This window comes from Brachycentrus maculatus, unplaced genomic scaffold (genome assembly GCF_059751285.1).
Source record: "Brachycentrus maculatus isolate JH-2025_06_01 unplaced genomic scaffold, ASM5975128v1 h1tg000091l, whole genome shotgun sequence".
In the NCBI taxonomy this organism is placed as follows: Eukaryota; Metazoa; Arthropoda; class Insecta; order Trichoptera; family Brachycentridae; genus Brachycentrus; species Brachycentrus maculatus.
In genome coordinates, this window is record NW_028280845.1 from 2,102,645 (window position 1) to 2,121,780 (window position 19,136).

The following is a 19,136-nucleotide window of genomic DNA, read 5'->3' on the forward strand; positions in this document are numbered from 1 at the left end:
GGTCCCCGTGAACAAAGAACAGCGTGGATAGCGCGCTACTTAGAACGTGACAAGACCAAAGAAAACTTCATAAGTTTCCGCGAGCTTACAACATACTCGTGAAGCATCGCAGCGTCAGCGAAAGGTGTACTTATGTTGAATCATCCCCACAATGAGGGCATCGATTCCATACGGAATATGTCATTTTCATACAATTGTATGTACTCGCAAATATACAATTCAGTACGCGACCGGCTGCACGAGGAGCCACACGTGTGTCCACAATTTTTAAAAGATTTTTTTGGAACATATGGTATATTGAAAAAATCCTTTTTTAACTCTTGCTTTTTAATAACTCTTCCGTTCAAAACAAAAAAAATGTTTATATTATAATTTGAATGCAATAAATAAACAAATAAAAAAATAATAAAGAAAATAAAAATCCGATATGCTTACGTATGTATGTACATCGGATTTTATCTTATGCATTTTTTAAAGATTTACTTTGTATTTTATATATATGTAAATCACACAAAGAAGTTTATTTTTTTTTCTATGCAAAATTGAACCGCTCTTATTTTATCATTTACTACTAAAAAAACTAGCTAACTATCAAACCGCTTCTCAGCAGGGATATGCAGAGAGAATAGAACGCCACACCAATCTGTCTTTGCAAACAATCTTCCTCTCTTCCACATTCATGCATCTGCTCATACATACCCGCTGATTATACATACTTTTGTCCTGACCATATATGGTAAGACCATATAAGCTTGTTTTTAAATTGTAATCTACTCTTGGCTGTACTACAGTACAGCTTATGGTACCTACGTAAGATTAAATATTCAAATTATACTGCATGTTAAAATCTGTGGTGTAAATCCAGCACTGGTTTTACATCCCGAATATGTTGTTAGAAAACGAGTACCTTTACACATTTAGTATGTTTAGTAGTATCTTATTCTTGGACCTCAAATTACCAATGAAGGCACTTGCGAAGGAGAGATCAGACGTCGATCAAAAGTGCCATGTCTAAGCTAGACAAAATCTGGAAATACCAGGGTGTGAGTAACAACACCAAGATAAAGCTTGTCAAGAGTTTGGGTCCACTCGATTTTTTTCTATAAAAGCAGCAGAATGGAGAAAAATTGACGCTTTCGAAATGTGGTGTTGGAAGCGCACGCTCCGAATTCCATGGACAGCTAGACGCACCAACGAGTCCATTCGCGGGGAGCTACACTTTCATGACTTGACTCTGGCCAATGTCTGTGCACGACGGATAATGCAGTTCTTTGGATATGTTACGCGTGGCAATGAGGATAGCCTGGAACGACCAGTTGTGATAGGTAGCCTGGAGGGGAAGAGGGGAGATGGAGAGAGATCTCCATACGATGGACCGATCAGGTTAAGTCAGCAGCAGGCACCTCGGTGGAGCGCTACGTGCAGCGCAGTCAAGGGATAACCGGAGAAGAGTCATTGTTTCCACAAGGGTCACAACCCTCAGTAATGAGGGATAAGACGGAGACGAAGAAGATTTTATTTAATCTTAGCATTTTCTTTATTCAATAAGTCGAGCGGATAAATATCTAGAATCTAGAGTCTGTATCAAAAAATTGTTTTGATACATATTACAGGAAATGGTTTATGTTATCTTTACTTTTATAACCACACTTATCCTGTATTCTGCATTAAAAACAAAAATAATATCTGTGCCGATCGGTGAATTAATACACGGATTAGTTTTGGAAAAATCCAGACGTCTGAAAAACAGGGTTACCATATTTCAATAATGTAAAAGGGGGCAACCCACTCTCACGCAATCTTTTTACGCAAGCTTGTACTGAAATTATCATTCAACGCTTTTAATATTAAAAAAAAGTTACTACAACACAAATAATTATCATTATAATTTTTAAAAATACAGCTTTTATTTTTTTTAATAACAAAAATTGCGTTTTTATTATTTACACCAATATTTTAATTTCACACTTTTTGTAGGCTTAAGCAGGCTGTTTTGAAAAATTGGTTTTGAGTGATTTTAGAAAATGGGTTGAATTGTGGTAAAGTTGGTTCGAACTCAGAATCTCTGACTCAGCGTCCGCGACACTAACCACAGGACCACAATCCGACCAGCATAACGTATTAGCAATGATGATTTTGTGTGTCATTGATTGTTTTTTCCAATTGAGTATTGGTACACCGTTTTTTGGGAATATATTTTATATTTTGTTGTTTAGTGTTGATTCCGTAAAACGTTTTTTTTTACTACGTTTTTTTTATCACGCCACTTCTCTACAGAGGCAGCCAGAGAAAATGAATGACACACCACTGTCTTTGCAAACATTCTTCGCCTCTTCCACATGTATGCATCTCCTCATACATACCTGCCGGTTAATGCATCACCTTTTGGTTTATTTTATTTTCCTTTCAACCCAGATTACTTAACTTCATACTGTCGTGACTAAATGTCGTAACTGACATTTTGGAGAAATTTAAATTAGAAACAATTTTAATTATATCTTGTAAGCGTTCATGTGCGCGCTAAGTTTCTATTATTTTTTTCCACCGTTTAACGGTATCGATTATTAAAAAAAACTTTTTAATAAATAATTAAGATTATTTTTTTGTTGACAATCCTCTAATCAATTTAGAGTTTTATATTTCTCGTTTGTTCTATTTCGAAAAATCGGGTCGGGTTGTGGTCCCGTGGTTAGTGTCGCGGGTTCTGAGTTTCTGGGTTCGAACCTATTCTACCACAATTTCTGGCAGTTCCACTACCGCCAACATAGCCTGGTTAATCATTAAAGCACGCAAGGGTTTGTAATGATGGATCCTTGATATCACAGATTATTAAGTACTATTGTATAATCTTGATGTTATTAGTAACTCCATAAGTACTAAAGAAACCGGAGAGGTTTGATAATATTACTTCAATACCATATCTAATAATCATACACATAATATGTATGTATGTGTGACTGTATTGTTATGTTTCATTCCTTCCGATACTGTTGTTTACCATGCGGTATGCGGTATTTTGTAAAGATTTTGCAGCCAAAATATAAAATAGATAGCCTATTTTTATGTAGACACTGGTTTATAGAAACCGCATGTAAAGTAACTTCTTGTTAAAACTATAAGTCACAGACCGCATAAATTCAGGCGTCGGAAGCGACTTGAATTTTTGAGGAAATTTTTGTCATACATATTATTTGTATTTACTTTTCGGTTGTATGGAAAATTTTTAAAAAATTCATTCTACGGATGATTGGGTATCAATTTCAGGCTTTATTTAAAAAATAAAATTAAAATGGAGCATTATTTTGCCTTGCTTTTAAAGTACAAATCTTATATTCGGTAGAAGGATTTTTATTCTATAAAATATAAGTAACTTTATGTGAGGATCGGATAGGATGGTTGGCGATAAAGTATTCATGGGAAATTCTTAGCATTTACCTTATACATATAAACAGTGCAGTCAATTGAATAAACCTAAATGTTGATTTATGTCATAAGTGTTCTTTAAGCCGCTTATGCACTACACGGAATTTTACCGTCCGGCAGTCCGGTTTTGAAAAATAGGAGCGACTACGACAGTTTAGCGTGATCGAATTTACGCGCAACGTGTTCAAACACCGATCAAGAGCACCGATCCGAAGAAATATGGACAAAAGCAGAAGCCAATCATCCGTTTTATATGCTAACTGACGTGCCGGACGGTAAAATTCCGTGTAATTCGGGCGTTTGTCCACTACACGGAATTACACAGAACTTTACCTTCCAGCACGTCAGTTAGCGTTTTTAAATGACGATTTTACGATTGAATTTACGCACAACGTGTTCACGCACCGATCAAGAGCTCCGATCCGAAGAAATATGGACCAAAGCACAAGCCAATCCAAGCCAATCGTCGTTTTAAAACGCTAACTGACGTGCCGGACAGTAAAATTACACGGAATTCCGGGTGGTGGACAAAAGCCCCTCAGGCCCCTAGAATTACCCCTTCCAAAGTCCTTGCCCCTTGAGTGTTTGCTTCCCTTCCCCCCCTAAATGTTTTTACTCTCTTCTGTAAAGGAGACATGCCCAATTAAAACGATGATGGGTATGTGTAAAGTTTTCAACAAACATGTGAGTTTTCCCGGTCTTTGAGATTGTGTGTTGGTTTTGAGCGCACATTAAAGTTTAGTGAGTTTCAAAGTTTAGTGTTTTCGAAAATGTTTGCTTAAATTTTTGCGCACATGTCTAGCGACGGCTATGTTTATCACATTTACTCAAAACTATGAATTAAGTCAGTGGTCGACAAACTTATTGGCCAAAGAACCAAATTTGCACATTAAAACAATTTTAAAAAATCTTGAGAGCCAAATACGTTTCAATTCTAATAAACTTTTATTATAATTTAAGACCTCTATTAAATTACGAGTACACTCAATAAAACTTAATGAGGATTTCATGCATTGAAAAAAAATCTTTCGAAAGTATGGTATCCATAAAAGAACATTAGGTACTTATTTGGTATAATGTTATTGAATTTCCTTTGAAAGTTTAATAAGTCAGGTTTGTAAGTTATTATTTTTATTTTTAAGCACGTTTCCAGGCTATCATGAACAAGACGACTATTCAGATAGCTTTAAATAAAGTTCATGCTTATAAAAAATCGTTCGCATGAATACGTAAAGCCTTCCCGCAGATATTTATGTCAAAAAGCCGCATGCAGCTCTTAGAGCCACTTTGCGGACCTATGAATTGAGTGATGCGTTTTTTAAACGACCTTTTTCAGAAATATCGTCCCTTTTTGTGGCTTTTTATCCTTTAAAAGTAATCTTGATAATGTCTGGTTGTTTTTTAAAATTAGACCATGCAATTTGAGCATATTTGAGGCCTAAATAATCGTTTTCATTCTTGGGATAAGTTTTCTTCAGGTGTAATAAAAAAAATATATACTAGAGTCCAATAGATAATATCCCATTCCAAATGAGCAGACAATACTTCGATTCGAAGAATAAAAATCTATTAGTATACCAAAATACTATTTTACAATTAGTAAGCTCTTAAATTCAAATTGATGAACGATTTTTTTTTATTATCAAATACAATAAAAATAATATCAATTGGAAAGCATTTGGATGCAGTACGTTTGTTGACGATACGGATAAAAATACGTTTTTTTTCTTCTTCTTTATCCTGTTAGTTGTTAGTGGGATACGTATAAATACGGGTTTGAAAACACTACATCAAAACTAATAAATCATTGTTGATAAACCGATTGATTCCCATTAAACGACGGCTACTCAACTTCAAGGTCTTTCCAGTATTAAAATTCCATCGTCTGCTAATATCTAAACTTTACTTACCTCCCCTAACAAAACTTGTGTATTAATTAGGTTGTATTTTTTTTAAATTGCTTACATTTATATGGGTGTATTTTATATGTAAAATAACTCGCTAATCCAACAAACATTGCTAATAAAAGTAGCCCCGCTAACAGGAATACTAATATTTTAAAAATAAATTTAATGTGAAAAAAAAAAAAAAAATACAACTCTGACCAGAACACTCTTGTAGGGTGAAAGAAACATTTCATCAACATTTGAAGGTAAGGAATTAACAAAACATGGTGTATATTTGAAGTATTTTAACTGAATCGCATTAACTGTATTAAATTTATTAACACGTATTAAATATAAAGTAATAAAAATATAGTAAAAAATATGCTATATTTTCATTTATTCGAGTATGACAGTGCAATATTATGTACTTAACGTAGATATTTTTAAACAACAGTAAATGTATTTGACAACACATTTCTCACACTCCACCGAATATGGTACATATTTCACAGAATATTTCATCATCAAATACCAAATACGTACTGAAAAATGTCCGTCGCTGGCTCCAATTAGCACTTGTCTCCACCCTCCACCTGTCAAAAATGTATTTCTCCTGAACGGTAATATCCTATATTCCGAAAGCGGAAAATGCCCGCGTATATGCTAAATACATATTTAATTCTGGCGCTGGCATAAAGTGATCAACACACCCCGATTTTTAAAAATCATAAGAAGGTAGGTAATAAAGTAGTTGTTCATGTAAACGGATAAAAACTAGACCATCCCATAGAAATATTTTGACCAATAGAAAAATGATATTTTGTTACGGAAGATTTTTAATTGGTTTAAAAAATAAAGATGGCAAATATTTTTTTGTAGACGTTCGCATGTAAAATACAACGCAGAAGAATTTTCCCTGTCTACTCGCCGCCTGGTTGTTGATCGAAGGCTCCGTGGGGTTCAAAAATTAACAGAATTAATATTTTCCTTCGAAATGACAACTCTATTTACAGTAAAACAATTAATTAATCCATGTAAGTAGATAACTTCCACAGCTCCTAAACTAAAAGAGGCGACTTCGCCGGTGTAAAAGTGAAGTGTAAGGTTATGAAATTTTCATCGCACGACGAAGTTCCATATATTTCATCGAATGGAAATTATACAAGATCTCACAAATGTTTAATTGATTTCAGTTCATCTCCACATTGTTTTATGGTTTCTATATGCATGAACTTGGTATTAGATTAAAATAGTGACTATAAAATCACATCAGACATTTTCCGTCTTAGAAGATAATTTTAAATGAACCTTTTTTGTTCGTGTGAAATATGGCCCTTTTTAAAATGAAAATCAGTAGGTGATCATAGGTGCCTTATAAGTTATCTCGGTGGTTTAAGGTAATAACAGTCCAATATAATTTTCTTTCAGCACTGCGGCTGGTTTTCAAGCAAGGACCATTCCCATATACTTCACAAATATGTTCAAAGTTATTTGCACCCAGCACTGGTACACTTGCGAGGCATTTTGCAGAGAAAAAAGTATTTGAAAGAAATAAGCCCCACTGCAATGTAGGAACCATCGGCCATGTCGATCATGGCAAAACTACCTTAACAGCAGCTATTACCAAAGGTAATTGTTTTCCATGTTAATTCAAAATTAATTGGATTCACCCATTTGCTAAAATGCTTATGCAATAAATTAAAATCTGAATCATAATTTTTTAAAGAACGTTGCTAAAATTTATAATAGTCGAACTTTCAGATCGCAAAGTTGGTAAATCGCATCCAAAAAGTTAAACACCAAATTATATATGTTCTTTATTATGGAAAATCCATAATAAAGAACATACATAATTTGGTTACTAACACATTTCGGACAGGGTTTGTTTTATGCCTGCGGACTGCTGGCGACGGGATTTGATAATTGTATTCATATAGTTAAGATTGGTACATACAAAGAGATTGGTACATAATATTCATATAAAAACATTAAATAATTTCTTCTTTTCTGACTTTGAAATGAGGCCGGAGCAGAAGGTAAAAATGCACTTCCCGTCCTTAACATCAATCGACCGAACGGGTAGAAATACCTTTCCTATCCTTAGGGCGTTTGTCCACTACACAGAATGTTACTGTCCGGCACGTCAGTTAGCGTTTTAAAACGACGAGTGGCTTGGATTGGCATGTGCTTTTGTCCACATTTTTTCGGATCGGTGCTCTTGATCGGTGCGTGAACACGTTGCACGTAAATTCGATCACGCTAAACTGTCGTAGTCGCTTTCATTTTTCAAAACTGGACTGCCGGACAGTCAAATGCCGGGTAGTGGATAATCGCCCTTAGAATATTAAAAGGAATTACGTACATATTTATATATCCTTCAATATTTCTTCATAATATGCATATTTTAAGTAAACATAATTTTTTTTAAAAATACCTCTTTGTTTTGGTTTGTCATGTGAATTGATCGCGTTTATTTAATAATTTTAATAACAAAAGTTATAGTTTGGTAATAATAAACCCTTATCCGCACCCCAATGGTGCATAGGGCACTGCGTCATATAAACGCAGTGTTATCTTGATCGTTTACACATGAAGGAAAGGTGATCAGCCCTCCGCTTCAGGTACCAGTCCAGGGTAATATCGAATAAATATTAGAGTGAAAAAATCACTTATTTGACCCCCCCCTGGGAATCGAACCCGGGACCTCCAGAATGGTAGCCGAGTATGCTGACCATTACACTACAGAGGCGGTCAAGTTTGGTTACTCAATGTAATATTACCAACAATTGTTTTAAAAATAATTTTATTTTACAGTTTACTTTGTAAGACCACATGTAAAACTCTGTTCATACAAGATCCTTTGTATCTGTTTCAGTATTATCTGATCTGGACTTGGCACAAATGAAGGACTACGCTGAAATTGACAATGCACCTGAAGAGAAAGCTCGAGGAATCACAATCAATGTAGCCCACGTAGAATACCAAACAGAAAATAGACATTACGGACACACAGATTGCCCCGGACATGCAGATTACATAAAAGTACCTATATACTAAATTTTATTATTACATTAACATGTTTATAAGCAAAAATATATTTTAACTTTAATGTAATATTTGAGCTCTTATGCTAATTTTTATTAAAATTATATCTGTAAAATCATACTTTTTTCTAGAATATATTTTTTGTTGACTTTTTGCTTTGAGCTAACTTCTAATAATATAAAAAATATACTCTGTAGTTTATGTTAAAATCCATAGAATTCATAGCAAAAAAGTAGATGTTTTTTTTCATGATTTCTGTGGATTTTACCATAGACTAGTTTCATAATAATCAAAATTAATGGGGCCCTGTTTAGATAGACAGCGAGTCGCTTCACAAATCTATTTTGATGTGTACACATGGTATTATGTATTGGAGATGTGACATAATAAAAATCGCATACGCATGTGAACGTCATATGAATGTTTGGTTATGTTGTAAGCGTGTGTCAATGAGAGGCATGCACGTATGTCGCAGCTCTTCTGTACCTGGTCTAACATTCACCTAGAGATTATTTTGTCATTAACAGTTATCTCAATATTGGTATTCTTTATTTTCGAAATATTTTACAATTGTTTTCACGACACTGCAAAATTATTTTTAAAAAAAACACATTTTTTTGGATGGATACAATGGATACACAATTTTTGTTGTTTTTTAAATACACGGAAATCATATCAGAAGAAACACTTTCTTTTAAAAACCTTACGTCCGGGCATGGAAAAAGTCAATATGCAATACTTAATAATTTTCTTTTTTCTAGAACATGATAACAGGCACAGCCCAGATGGACGGGGCCATCTTGGTAGTGGCCGCTACAGATGGCGCTATGCCCCAAACTAGGGAACACTTGTTGCTCTCCAAACAGATAGGAATCAATCACATCGTCGTATTCATTAACAAAGTGGACGCAGCCGATGCTGAGATGGTAGAACTTGTGGAAATGGAAATTAGAGAGCTCTTCACGGAAATGGGTTATGATGGAGAAAACATCCCCGTCATTAAAGGTTATTTGTTTAAATTTGACTTTATAAACTGTTTTGTTTTTTTAATTTTTTCAAATAATTTATAATTCATTTTTTAAAATATTATTTCGGAGGACTTGTATACATTAGCACCGTAATTTAAACTTTCATGACTATGGGTATGCAATCCCGAGTGCTGCAGCCATTGTTGCCATTCTATTCCGACCTACTATTCCTTGCTTATTCCCATTCACACAAAGCAGCAATGTTTCACCCTGTGTTCAAAATATATACTACTAGTATTTAAGAATCAGAGGCGAACCTTGCCTTCATTTAATCAACTATCAACTAAATGAAATGCAGTAAATTTGAGAATTTAAAAAATATCTCTTCTGCTTACAGGTTCTGCACTGAGTGCTTTGGAGGGGAAGAACCCTGAAATCGGTAGCGAAGCTGTCATGAAACTGTTGTCCGAAGTAGACCGATTTATTCCCACTCCAGTCCGCGATCTGGACAAACCTTTCCTACTGCCTGTGGAGAGTGTTTACTCCATCCCTGGCCGGGGCACCGTAGTCACCGGGAGGTTGGAAAGAGGTACATACTTTGATTCGATATTTCAAAAATAAAACGATCCGGTGAATTGTAGGCATTTCTGTTTGGCAGTACTCGGTGCTAGAGGTTGACGATGCGACACATCTTGTTCTAACTTTTGTCGTCACCCTACTAATAATGATGGGAAGAAAAGAATTGATGATGTTCACGCAGTAGCCTTCATATTATTAGGAGTACAATAAGCAAATAGGAATTATCTTATTCAACACATGTTTTTTTACTATGATTAAATTATCAGCTAATTACACACTCTCCTTATTAAAATTCATTGTTCACTTTTGCACTACTACTTAAAAACTCTACTTCACGACTACCGGTTTCGGAATAACTGTAGACTACAGTTGACCTGATGTTGGAATAGTTATTCTAAAACTGGTATTCGTGAAGTAGAGTTTACAAGTAATACTACACAAAGCGAACGGTGAATTTTAAGGGAAGTGTATTACCATTCCACATAGTTAAAAAGATACTTTTAATATGCAAAATATATAAGCTTATTGTTGTTTTAAATCTATTTAAAATAACAATTTTAAAACAACAATGTTACAATGTCAATCAGTGAAATTATATAATTCAAATCAAACTACCAAATATGTTGTAGTAGTGGCTTAATTTTATTTTTACTGATGCTAATGTACAATTACAAATTATTAGATTCTGGGAAGATGTAACATACCTTCATGCGTATACTTTTTTTCCACCAAGAAAAGCACCAATCATGTCTGAATGAGGAAATTATTTTTATTTAAATATAAAAACACTTAATTGATTTTAGAATCATACCATGGGGCTTTTCTACAGCGATTGTAACTATCATGGATTGACATGAATTTATAAAAATATATACATTTATATTTGAAAATAGCTCGTTTATTATGCTTAAATAAATTGATTATATAATTTATATATGAAGCAATAACTTTGCGATTTTCCATTTTATAATTAAAATATAACATTGTTTTAAAGTCACTATAAATATTTTATTATAACTTAATTTTAATGTCTACCAGTTTCAAAGCTAACTGCTTCTTTATCAATACTGATTAATAGTAAAAACACTACCTACTTAACAAAATTCAAAATATTTTGGCCGCCAGGCAAAAGAGATTAAATTGATTATAATTCATTTTCTAGGAGTTCTGAAGAAGGGCACAGAATGCGAGTTTGTTGGGTACAACAAGGTATTCAAGTCGACTGTCACCGGCGTGGAGATGTTCCACAAGATTCTGGACGAGGCGCAGGCGGGCGACCAGCTGGGGGCGCTGGTGCGAGGAGTCAAGCGCGAGGACATCAAGCGAGGAATGGTGATGGCCAAACCCAAGACGGTGTTCGCCGAGGACAACATCGAGGCGCAGGTGTACATCCTCAGCAAGGATGAGGGCGGGCGCTCCAAGCCCTTCACCTCCTTCTTCCAGCTGCAGATGTTCTCCAAGACCTGGGACTGTTCCGCGCAGGTCACTATTCCTAACAAGGATATGGTCATGCCTGGAGAAGATGCTACGTGAGTATTGAATCACACATCAATCAGCTTCTAATAATACTAACATTTCATTCCGGCATGACTGCAGTAAAAGCTTGTTTGAACAATAATTCGAATTTCACTAAAATTTCAATATATTTCTATATGATATTCTCGTCCCTCCAACGATTTGTCATACAAAACTTGGTGTGAATAATTGTGTCATGAAGAGAGATGCTATTCCAAAGTGAGATCTAAGGATGTGAGATCGCTAGCCTAGATTTAACTCGGGGGCATCCCACAATAGATCTGTACAGGTCACAGTGATGCCTTGCAGAGCATTCAAACAATCCGTATTTGCAAAACAAGAAAATACAAAAGAAAACGGAAAATATTTTGATTCTGCACTTATAATTAAAGAACTCTTCATTGTTTTTATTTTTTACAAGACTTGTGTCATATCTGTGAAGTTCTTTGCATAGTTTCTTGTAGTTTTTGAAAAATTCTTTGGATAACTTCACAATTAAAATTTTAATGAAATATTTTTCTTTTTGGCAACACTGGTGGTTAAAAAACTAATTTCATGAGAATCAATCGCGATTATATTTTTATTAAACTCTCTTCGGATGTATTAAGTTCGCAAAAACTCGCTTACCGAAGAGTGAACAAGATAAACCCTTTTTATAAAATGAAAGCCTTTAAACTTTAAACTTTCTAGTCTTATGTACATTGAGTCTTCCCAGCGGAATATAATAATACACATTAAATTAGTATTAATATTGTTTTTTTTTTTAATTCCAGATTACTTTTGAAGCTAATGAAACCCATGGTGTTGGAACAGGGACAGAGATTCACTCTAAGGAATGGAGCCATCACATTGGGAACTGGAGTAGTCACCAAAATTTTCCCCAAACTGACAGAACAAGATCGCCTCAATCTCACATTAGGAAAGAAGAAGAGAGATAAGATGGCCCAGCAGTAGAATACTTATAGAATATGTAATTAGTGTTTGTAAAATAATTAAGTTGTAAGAATTATACATATAGTGAATTAGTTGCGATATAACTCGAGTTTCCTTATCCTGACAATTAAATGTGCATATTCACATTTCCTTAAGAAATTTCTAGATTCTATCAGTGATATATTATGTATTTACTTATAAAATTTATAATACTTATGCTAAAAAGCTGTTTTTAGAAAATAGCTTTTTCTGTGTTGATGTTTTTATCAAATTTCACCTAGCATTTTGTTAGTAACAGCTTTTGTGTATTATCAAAAATACAAGTATGTTTTTTTGTTATTCTCGTTTTTTTATTATTTAAATCCTAATAAATCATATATGTACATGCAATGTCATTTGCGTATAGGAGGGGGGACCCAAAATTAACATGAATTTTTTTCATAACTTCTTTATTTTTCAATATTTTTTCACCAAATTATCACCGTTAAAGTATTCCCTTCACCACAACGCACCTCTAAAAATGATCCTTCCATTGTTCAAAACATTTTTTGAATTCATTTATCAGGATGATCTCGGGAAAAAATTCAGGGTCCTCTTTGAGCTGATTTTGAAGCTCAAATATGCCTAGTAATAATGTTTTCATCAGTTTGACAACTTGACGTTGAGGGGCGTCTTGAAGGGGTTGGTCTTCAATTCACCCATCAGGAAACAAAATTTCACAGCCGCGCTTGCTCTTGACAAGCGGCCATCACGTTTTCGGCAAATTAGAAAAAGTTGTTTCACTAAAAAAATTCTAACGGACGAACCGATACACTCACAGCGACAACTTCACACACCAACTCTCCCTTACCACCACGGCGCAATTACCGTTACTTTTGGGTCCCCCCTCGTAAATGACACTCGACTTGAACAGCTAATCAATCTAATAAACACTGTCTTGAACTTAAAACGCTAGTCTCAATATTATTCTTACAAAAACAAACAAAAATTGGTGTGCACGAAATTCCCTAATACAGCAGCAAGTAAAAAGTAAGTATCTAGGAAGTACAATTAGAGGATTTCAGGCGTGTTGATAAAAGGAAGGCCAGAATAGGCATGGCTGAACAGGCATTTCACTGCTGAAATAACAAAGTCTAGATTTTAGAACATCCCTGGTAGCCAAACCTGGACGATGACTAAAAAAGATAGAGAAATATTAAAAAAACGTTTGAGTTGTGATTTAGAAAGGGTGAGAGTTTTAAGGAGTGTTAAGAAAAAAACCTTAACAATAGAAAACAAGATGATAGGACATATTGAGTAGCATAACCTTATCTCTACAAAAGGAAGAAATAGAACAAGGACCATGGACCAGTTGAAAGAGAATCTAGGCATCAAGCTGCATAAAGATATCAAGGAACTAGCTTTGGCTGTCCAAAATTTAACTCTCCGTAGAGTGGTTGAATATGGTACACAGATAAGGTCTAGCTCTTAAATTTGAGACAATCCTGTGCATCATTTAGTTTATTTTTAATCTAACCTGCATTATATACAAATATAATTGGTTTTCATACATATTCAAAGGAGTAAACGGGAGTAGTCAATTTCACATAACATATATTTGGTCAGTGTTCCTTATGCCATTGCATTAATTACATCTCAAATAAAATAATTAGTCAAATTATAAGCTAAAAAAAATGAAAATCATGTTTTCAGGCGGGTCTCAAGTATGTGAATAAAATCCAGGATTCGGACCTCGCATACAAATAAAAAGAGTCTCTGATTTATAAAAGGTTCCCTTATTGCAACAAAGATGGCTGTTGTGAACCCCCACATATTGTGTCACGAGATGGATTAATATATCTAGAATTTCCAAAAATTTGTGAAGTGTGGTTGTCAATCTTGGGTAGAATTGGTGAATGTTACATGTCTGAAGTGATCGCTTAGCCAAGCCTACGACAGTCGTTAGCCCTTTAAATGCCCAGACTTCCATATTCTGCTTCATCTGTGTTGAAATGTAAAAAATAACTCCTAAGTGCGGACACAAAATCCAGATTTATGAACAAGTGTTTGGACACACTGAAAATGTTGTATCCATTAATTACAATTTAAAAATAAAAGACAAACTTAAATTTCGTGACATTTTATTGATTTCTCATTCCAATACAAATTTTACATTGAACTTATTCTTATTTTAACCTAAGAGCCCGTGCTGAACGGATCACAAATATACCAACTGAAAGATTACCATCGAGTTGACATCTTGACTCTAGCTAAACAAGCGATAACTCTTATTCGTGATCTGTTCAGCTCGCCCTTTCAACATAGGAAAATGCAAACGTTTCATTTAATAAAATGTTTGCAATTAAATACTTCATACAAATTCACTCCAACAAAATAAGCGTCGAAATTATACAGAACAAATAATAATGAATAACAAAAAGTTGAGTTATTTTTTGCTTGGCTAAATTGAATTAATAAGGACAATAATATCGAATCAACATTTAATACAATATTATTTCAATAAAGATGGCACAATCACAAATGTTCCATTAGAAGAATTGTACAAGAACGATACAAAAATATAAGGTTAAATATGTAGATATTTCCTTGGTATTGTAGGCCATCTTAAAAATGCAACATGAACTAAAACAAATTTTAAAAATAAGGTTTAAAACATAACTGGACAAATAAAATTTAATGTTCTTAAGCTTCGGGTGAAGTAATCAAACTCGCACCAAAATTTGGAGACATAAAATGAGAAGTGAAAACGATTTGCGTTGACAGTGGTTGTCTGGAATCCTCACAGGTCTTCGTCGTCCTCCGGGAGGGCGGTTTCTTTGGCATCCTCCAGCTCTCTCTCGAGCTGCTTCTGCCAGGAGGGATCCATCTGCACCTCGGGGGGGACAAGCGCCGGTGTTGCCACGAACTCCAGGTTGGGATCGCCGATCAGTTTTCTCGCCAGCCAGAGGAAAGGTTTCTCGAAGTTGTAGTTGGATTTAGCAGAGATATCATAATACTGAAAAGAAGAAAAATAAATTATTAGATATTTATTACGTTTGGAAATGCAATCTAGAGCAATGGTTCCCAAAATGGCACTAGCGGACCTCCAGAGGTCCCCGGGATCATTAAGGGAGTCCGTGGAAAATTAAAATTGATTTAACGGTCCCTGAACAATGTCAGGGGGTCTGACAAGGTTTAAAATAAAATTAAAAAAATTGTGACACATTTCATTTATCTTTAATGATTGACACTATTGGCAAAGAATTTATTCTAGCAAGTGTAGGTGACTAATAAAGCGCACTGTGTTGCACAAACCAGCTCCCGATATTATAAAAAGAATTTCGCTGAGTAATAATACTGTACGAAGAAAGATAAGACAAAACGGCTCAGTGTGTAGAAAACTCTAGATGTGACTACTTAAAAACATCTGAATTCTCTATTAAACTTGACGAGTCAACAATACCAGGAAACGAAGCTACTTTTAGCTGATGTGAGATTTGTAAAAGAAGAAAAAAATTCCTAAGAATTGGTATTTTTATATGTTTGGAAACTGACATTCTTCAACAAAATATTTTATTTATATTTCATTTTTACGTCATCATTTACCATTCAAGACATCAAAGTTAAATTTGTAATTTTTCTATTATGAATTTATGTTGTTTTTCACCCAGGGTCCGTGGCTCAAAAAAGTTTGGGGACCACTGATCTAGAGAGCATCTTTTAAAATTTAGTATTTATAGAACAAATACAAACATATTATTTTTTCCCATGAATATTGTAGACCAGGGGTTCCCAAACTTTTTGTACTCTAGAGCAAATTCTAAAATTTCGGTAGGGTGGCATTTTTATTTATTTGTTAGTTTAATTTTTTTGAGTGCCTAGGTTTATTAAATACGTTCGTATGTTTGCAATATTGTATGTATGAGTGGTTCCTTTGCCGACAGTATTTAAAAATAAGTCGATTAGGTGGCCACCTAATCTACTTATTTTTAAATACTGTCGGCAAAGGAACCACTCATACATACAATATTGCAAATATACGAACGTATTTAATAAACCTAGGCACTCAAAAAAAATTAAACTAACAAATAAATAAAAATAATTCACATTTTTAATTAATGTTAAAGAAAAATTTCTGCCTCTGTCGAATAGTGGTGGGCACATACGAATCGTTCATATATGCCCGCAGTCACGGGGTTGGGAAACTCTGTTGTAGACTAATCGGATAACCAATTTTAAAACCTAGGTATGTATTTATGAAAACTAGTTTCTTAAAGTTCACCTCAAGGATTAATTCTTATATTATGAGGTTATTCTTATATTATGCCACAACCGGCCAATGAAACTCAAGAATTAACCCTCGTACATCAGTTATGGTCAGTTATGACCGATTACATTATCAAGTAACCATTGTTACATAAATAAAGCTATAAAAATTTAATAAATAATATCATTTGATACTTGAATCTGGTTTGATCAACAAAAATGTATTTTGACTATTGGCACCATTTGGTTTGACATTTAAGACAATTATAGTTAGCGGTGACTTAGTTGTAAACACGATCAGCATTATTTTGTAGGGTTCGATTGGAGAAAATAAAATAAAATTCCTAAATACATTTAATTAAGGAATACGTTAAAATCTCAGACAATAGGATCTTCAATACATATGATGCATCAAGTGTAAGGGACACAAATTATTATTTATTTGTTCAGTTGTGAAACTTACAATTCTTGAATTGAAATATTGAAAAATTAGTAAACACAACAGTTTGTAGAAACAAATAATATGACTAGCAGAACACAAATTCCATTCTCTCAATTTTGATGTACGATATATAAGTAGATGAAACTGCTGATAAATTACACACGGCTATTGACACGTTGCTCGCCAATAGGATTTTTGTAAAATGTCCAAAAAAATGTTGTCATGTATGTCCACAACTCAACCACATTATTGTATAACATGTTTCAATAAAATACATCAATTGAAATTTTTTACCAAGTTCATTTTTTACATTTAACATTCTTTAGATTCGTTGTGCTTCGTTGTTTAACACACTAATAGTGTTAATTTTTAGTCAAGACATTTTAAATATAAACATCATGCATGTGTTTTAATTCTAACAAACCTATAACCTTCATGAGTATATTTTTTAGAACCATGAAGATATCCTAAAGACATATCGTAGTAAGATATAAAAGGGCCATGTCAGCCAAGTTGAATAGTAGTTTAATACAGAGTGCGTAACCAAATGGACAGAATGACAATCTGAAGTTAAGTGTGCCGTGTCAGCCACCGGTGACTGACACGGCCCCATTGGAATACCTCGGTGTCGACAACCGGTGCCTGACACAGCGTTCAACATGTTAAAGAAGCAAATTATAAAGCAAAATTTTGAAAAATTATACCTATAAAAGTACATTGAATTGTAAAGGCTCTTGCTGCGAGACATTAAATAATAATCAAGATACCATTTTATTTTAACCTATAGCAAATTTTGTTTAGCTGGTAACAACATACACAGCGCTAAAAAAACTTTAATCATATTATCGACTGGTCCAGATGTATGGCGAATTACAGATGTTATGTTTGTTTTTGAAATAAAAAGAAAGTTAAATTCATATACAATATCAAAAAATAAATAATAAAAAACAAACGTTTATTTACAGATCTAGAACACTGTAAGGTAAAAAAAAAATGCAACATACCTGGAGGTTTTTCTTCCTATGGAACACTATGGCTTTGGCTTTTACTTTTCTGTCTTTGATATCTACTTTGTTTCCGCATAAGACAATCGGGATGTTTTCGCAAACTCTGACGAGGTCTCTGTGCCAATTGGGTACGTTTTTGTATGTCACTCTAGAGGTAACGTCGAACATGAGGATGGCGCAGTGTCCCTGGATGTAGTAGCCGTCGCGCAAGCCGCCGAACTTCTCCTGGCCCGCCGTGTCCCACACGTTGAAGCGGATGGGGCCCCTGTTGGTGTGGAACACCAAGGGATGCACTTCCACTCCGAGTGTGGCTACGTACTTCTTTTCAAACTCTCCCGTGAGATGCCTCTTCACGAAAGTAGTCTTGCCGGTACCTCCATCGCCGACGAGCACACACTTGAAGTTTGGCATATCAGGTTCAGCCATCATGTAGGGATTTTTTGAAACTTCTGCAAGATGAAACGAAGGATGCCAAATTATTTTCAAGGACTTTTCTAGAAGAATGACTAATCATTACACAATTCGGACGATGTATTCGGCAATATCATATAGCAAAAACTAATTAGAGCCCGCAAAACACTAATTATTTTGAAGTTGTAACGGCAAAACCATACTAATACAACGGATTGAATTTTTATTGAAATGGCGCTCTAAATGCGTCTCATAGGAATTTCGTACGAAAGTGCCGTATATAAACGCAAATAATGAAGTAAATACGTAACACAGCACACAAATAAATAAGATGTTTTGAAGAGTGATATAAACATTTGAAAATACCTTTATAAAACCGCGTAAACACTGAGGATTGGAGCGAAAATAGGCGATTTTATACAGAGCTCCCAATAGTCGTTACGGCTCACAATGGCGTTTCCCTTGATAGGACGGTTAACGGACACAGACTATGCTAGAGTGTCAAAAAAGCGCTTGTATCAACATACGATTTTTTTACTTTTGTAATAAATTTGTAAATTAATTAATAAATTTATGCTTATAATATAAAAAAACGATTTTTAAGGTGTCTTTTAAAGAGTTTTAAAGAGGTATAATTAATAATTGAAATATAAGTTATATTTTAATGTTTCCACCATTACCG

General features: G+C 34.4%; 2 protein-coding genes across 2 annotated transcripts; one reads left to right on the forward strand and one right to left on the reverse strand.

The window, feature by feature from the left end:
- Positions 1 to 6,210: 6,210 nt before the first annotated feature.
- mEFTu1 (mitochondrial translation elongation factor Tu 1) lies at positions 6,211 to 12,688 on the forward strand. Its single transcript, XM_088258208.1, has 7 exons — positions 6,211 to 6,343; positions 6,738 to 6,938; positions 8,185 to 8,351; positions 9,116 to 9,359; positions 9,720 to 9,911; positions 11,064 to 11,430; positions 12,190 to 12,688. Exons 1-7 carry the CDS (start codon positions 6,304 to 6,306, stop codon positions 12,368 to 12,370), a joined length of 1,392 nt encoding a protein of 463 aa, XP_088114334.1. The 5' UTR covers positions 6,211 to 6,303; the 3' UTR covers positions 12,371 to 12,688.
- A 1,764-nt stretch (positions 12,689 to 14,452) lies between these two features.
- Positions 14,453 to 18,924, reverse strand: Ran (RAN, member RAS oncogene family). The gene is made up of 3 exons (XM_088258213.1): positions 18,821 to 18,924; positions 18,041 to 18,492; positions 14,453 to 15,344 (listed from the first exon to the last, which is right to left on the reverse strand). Exons 2-3 carry the CDS (start codon positions 18,470 to 18,472, stop codon positions 15,129 to 15,131), a joined length of 648 nt encoding a protein of 215 aa, XP_088114339.1. The 5' UTR covers positions 18,473 to 18,492; positions 18,821 to 18,924; the 3' UTR covers positions 14,453 to 15,128.
- Between the last annotated feature and the right edge of the window lie 212 nt (positions 18,925 to 19,136).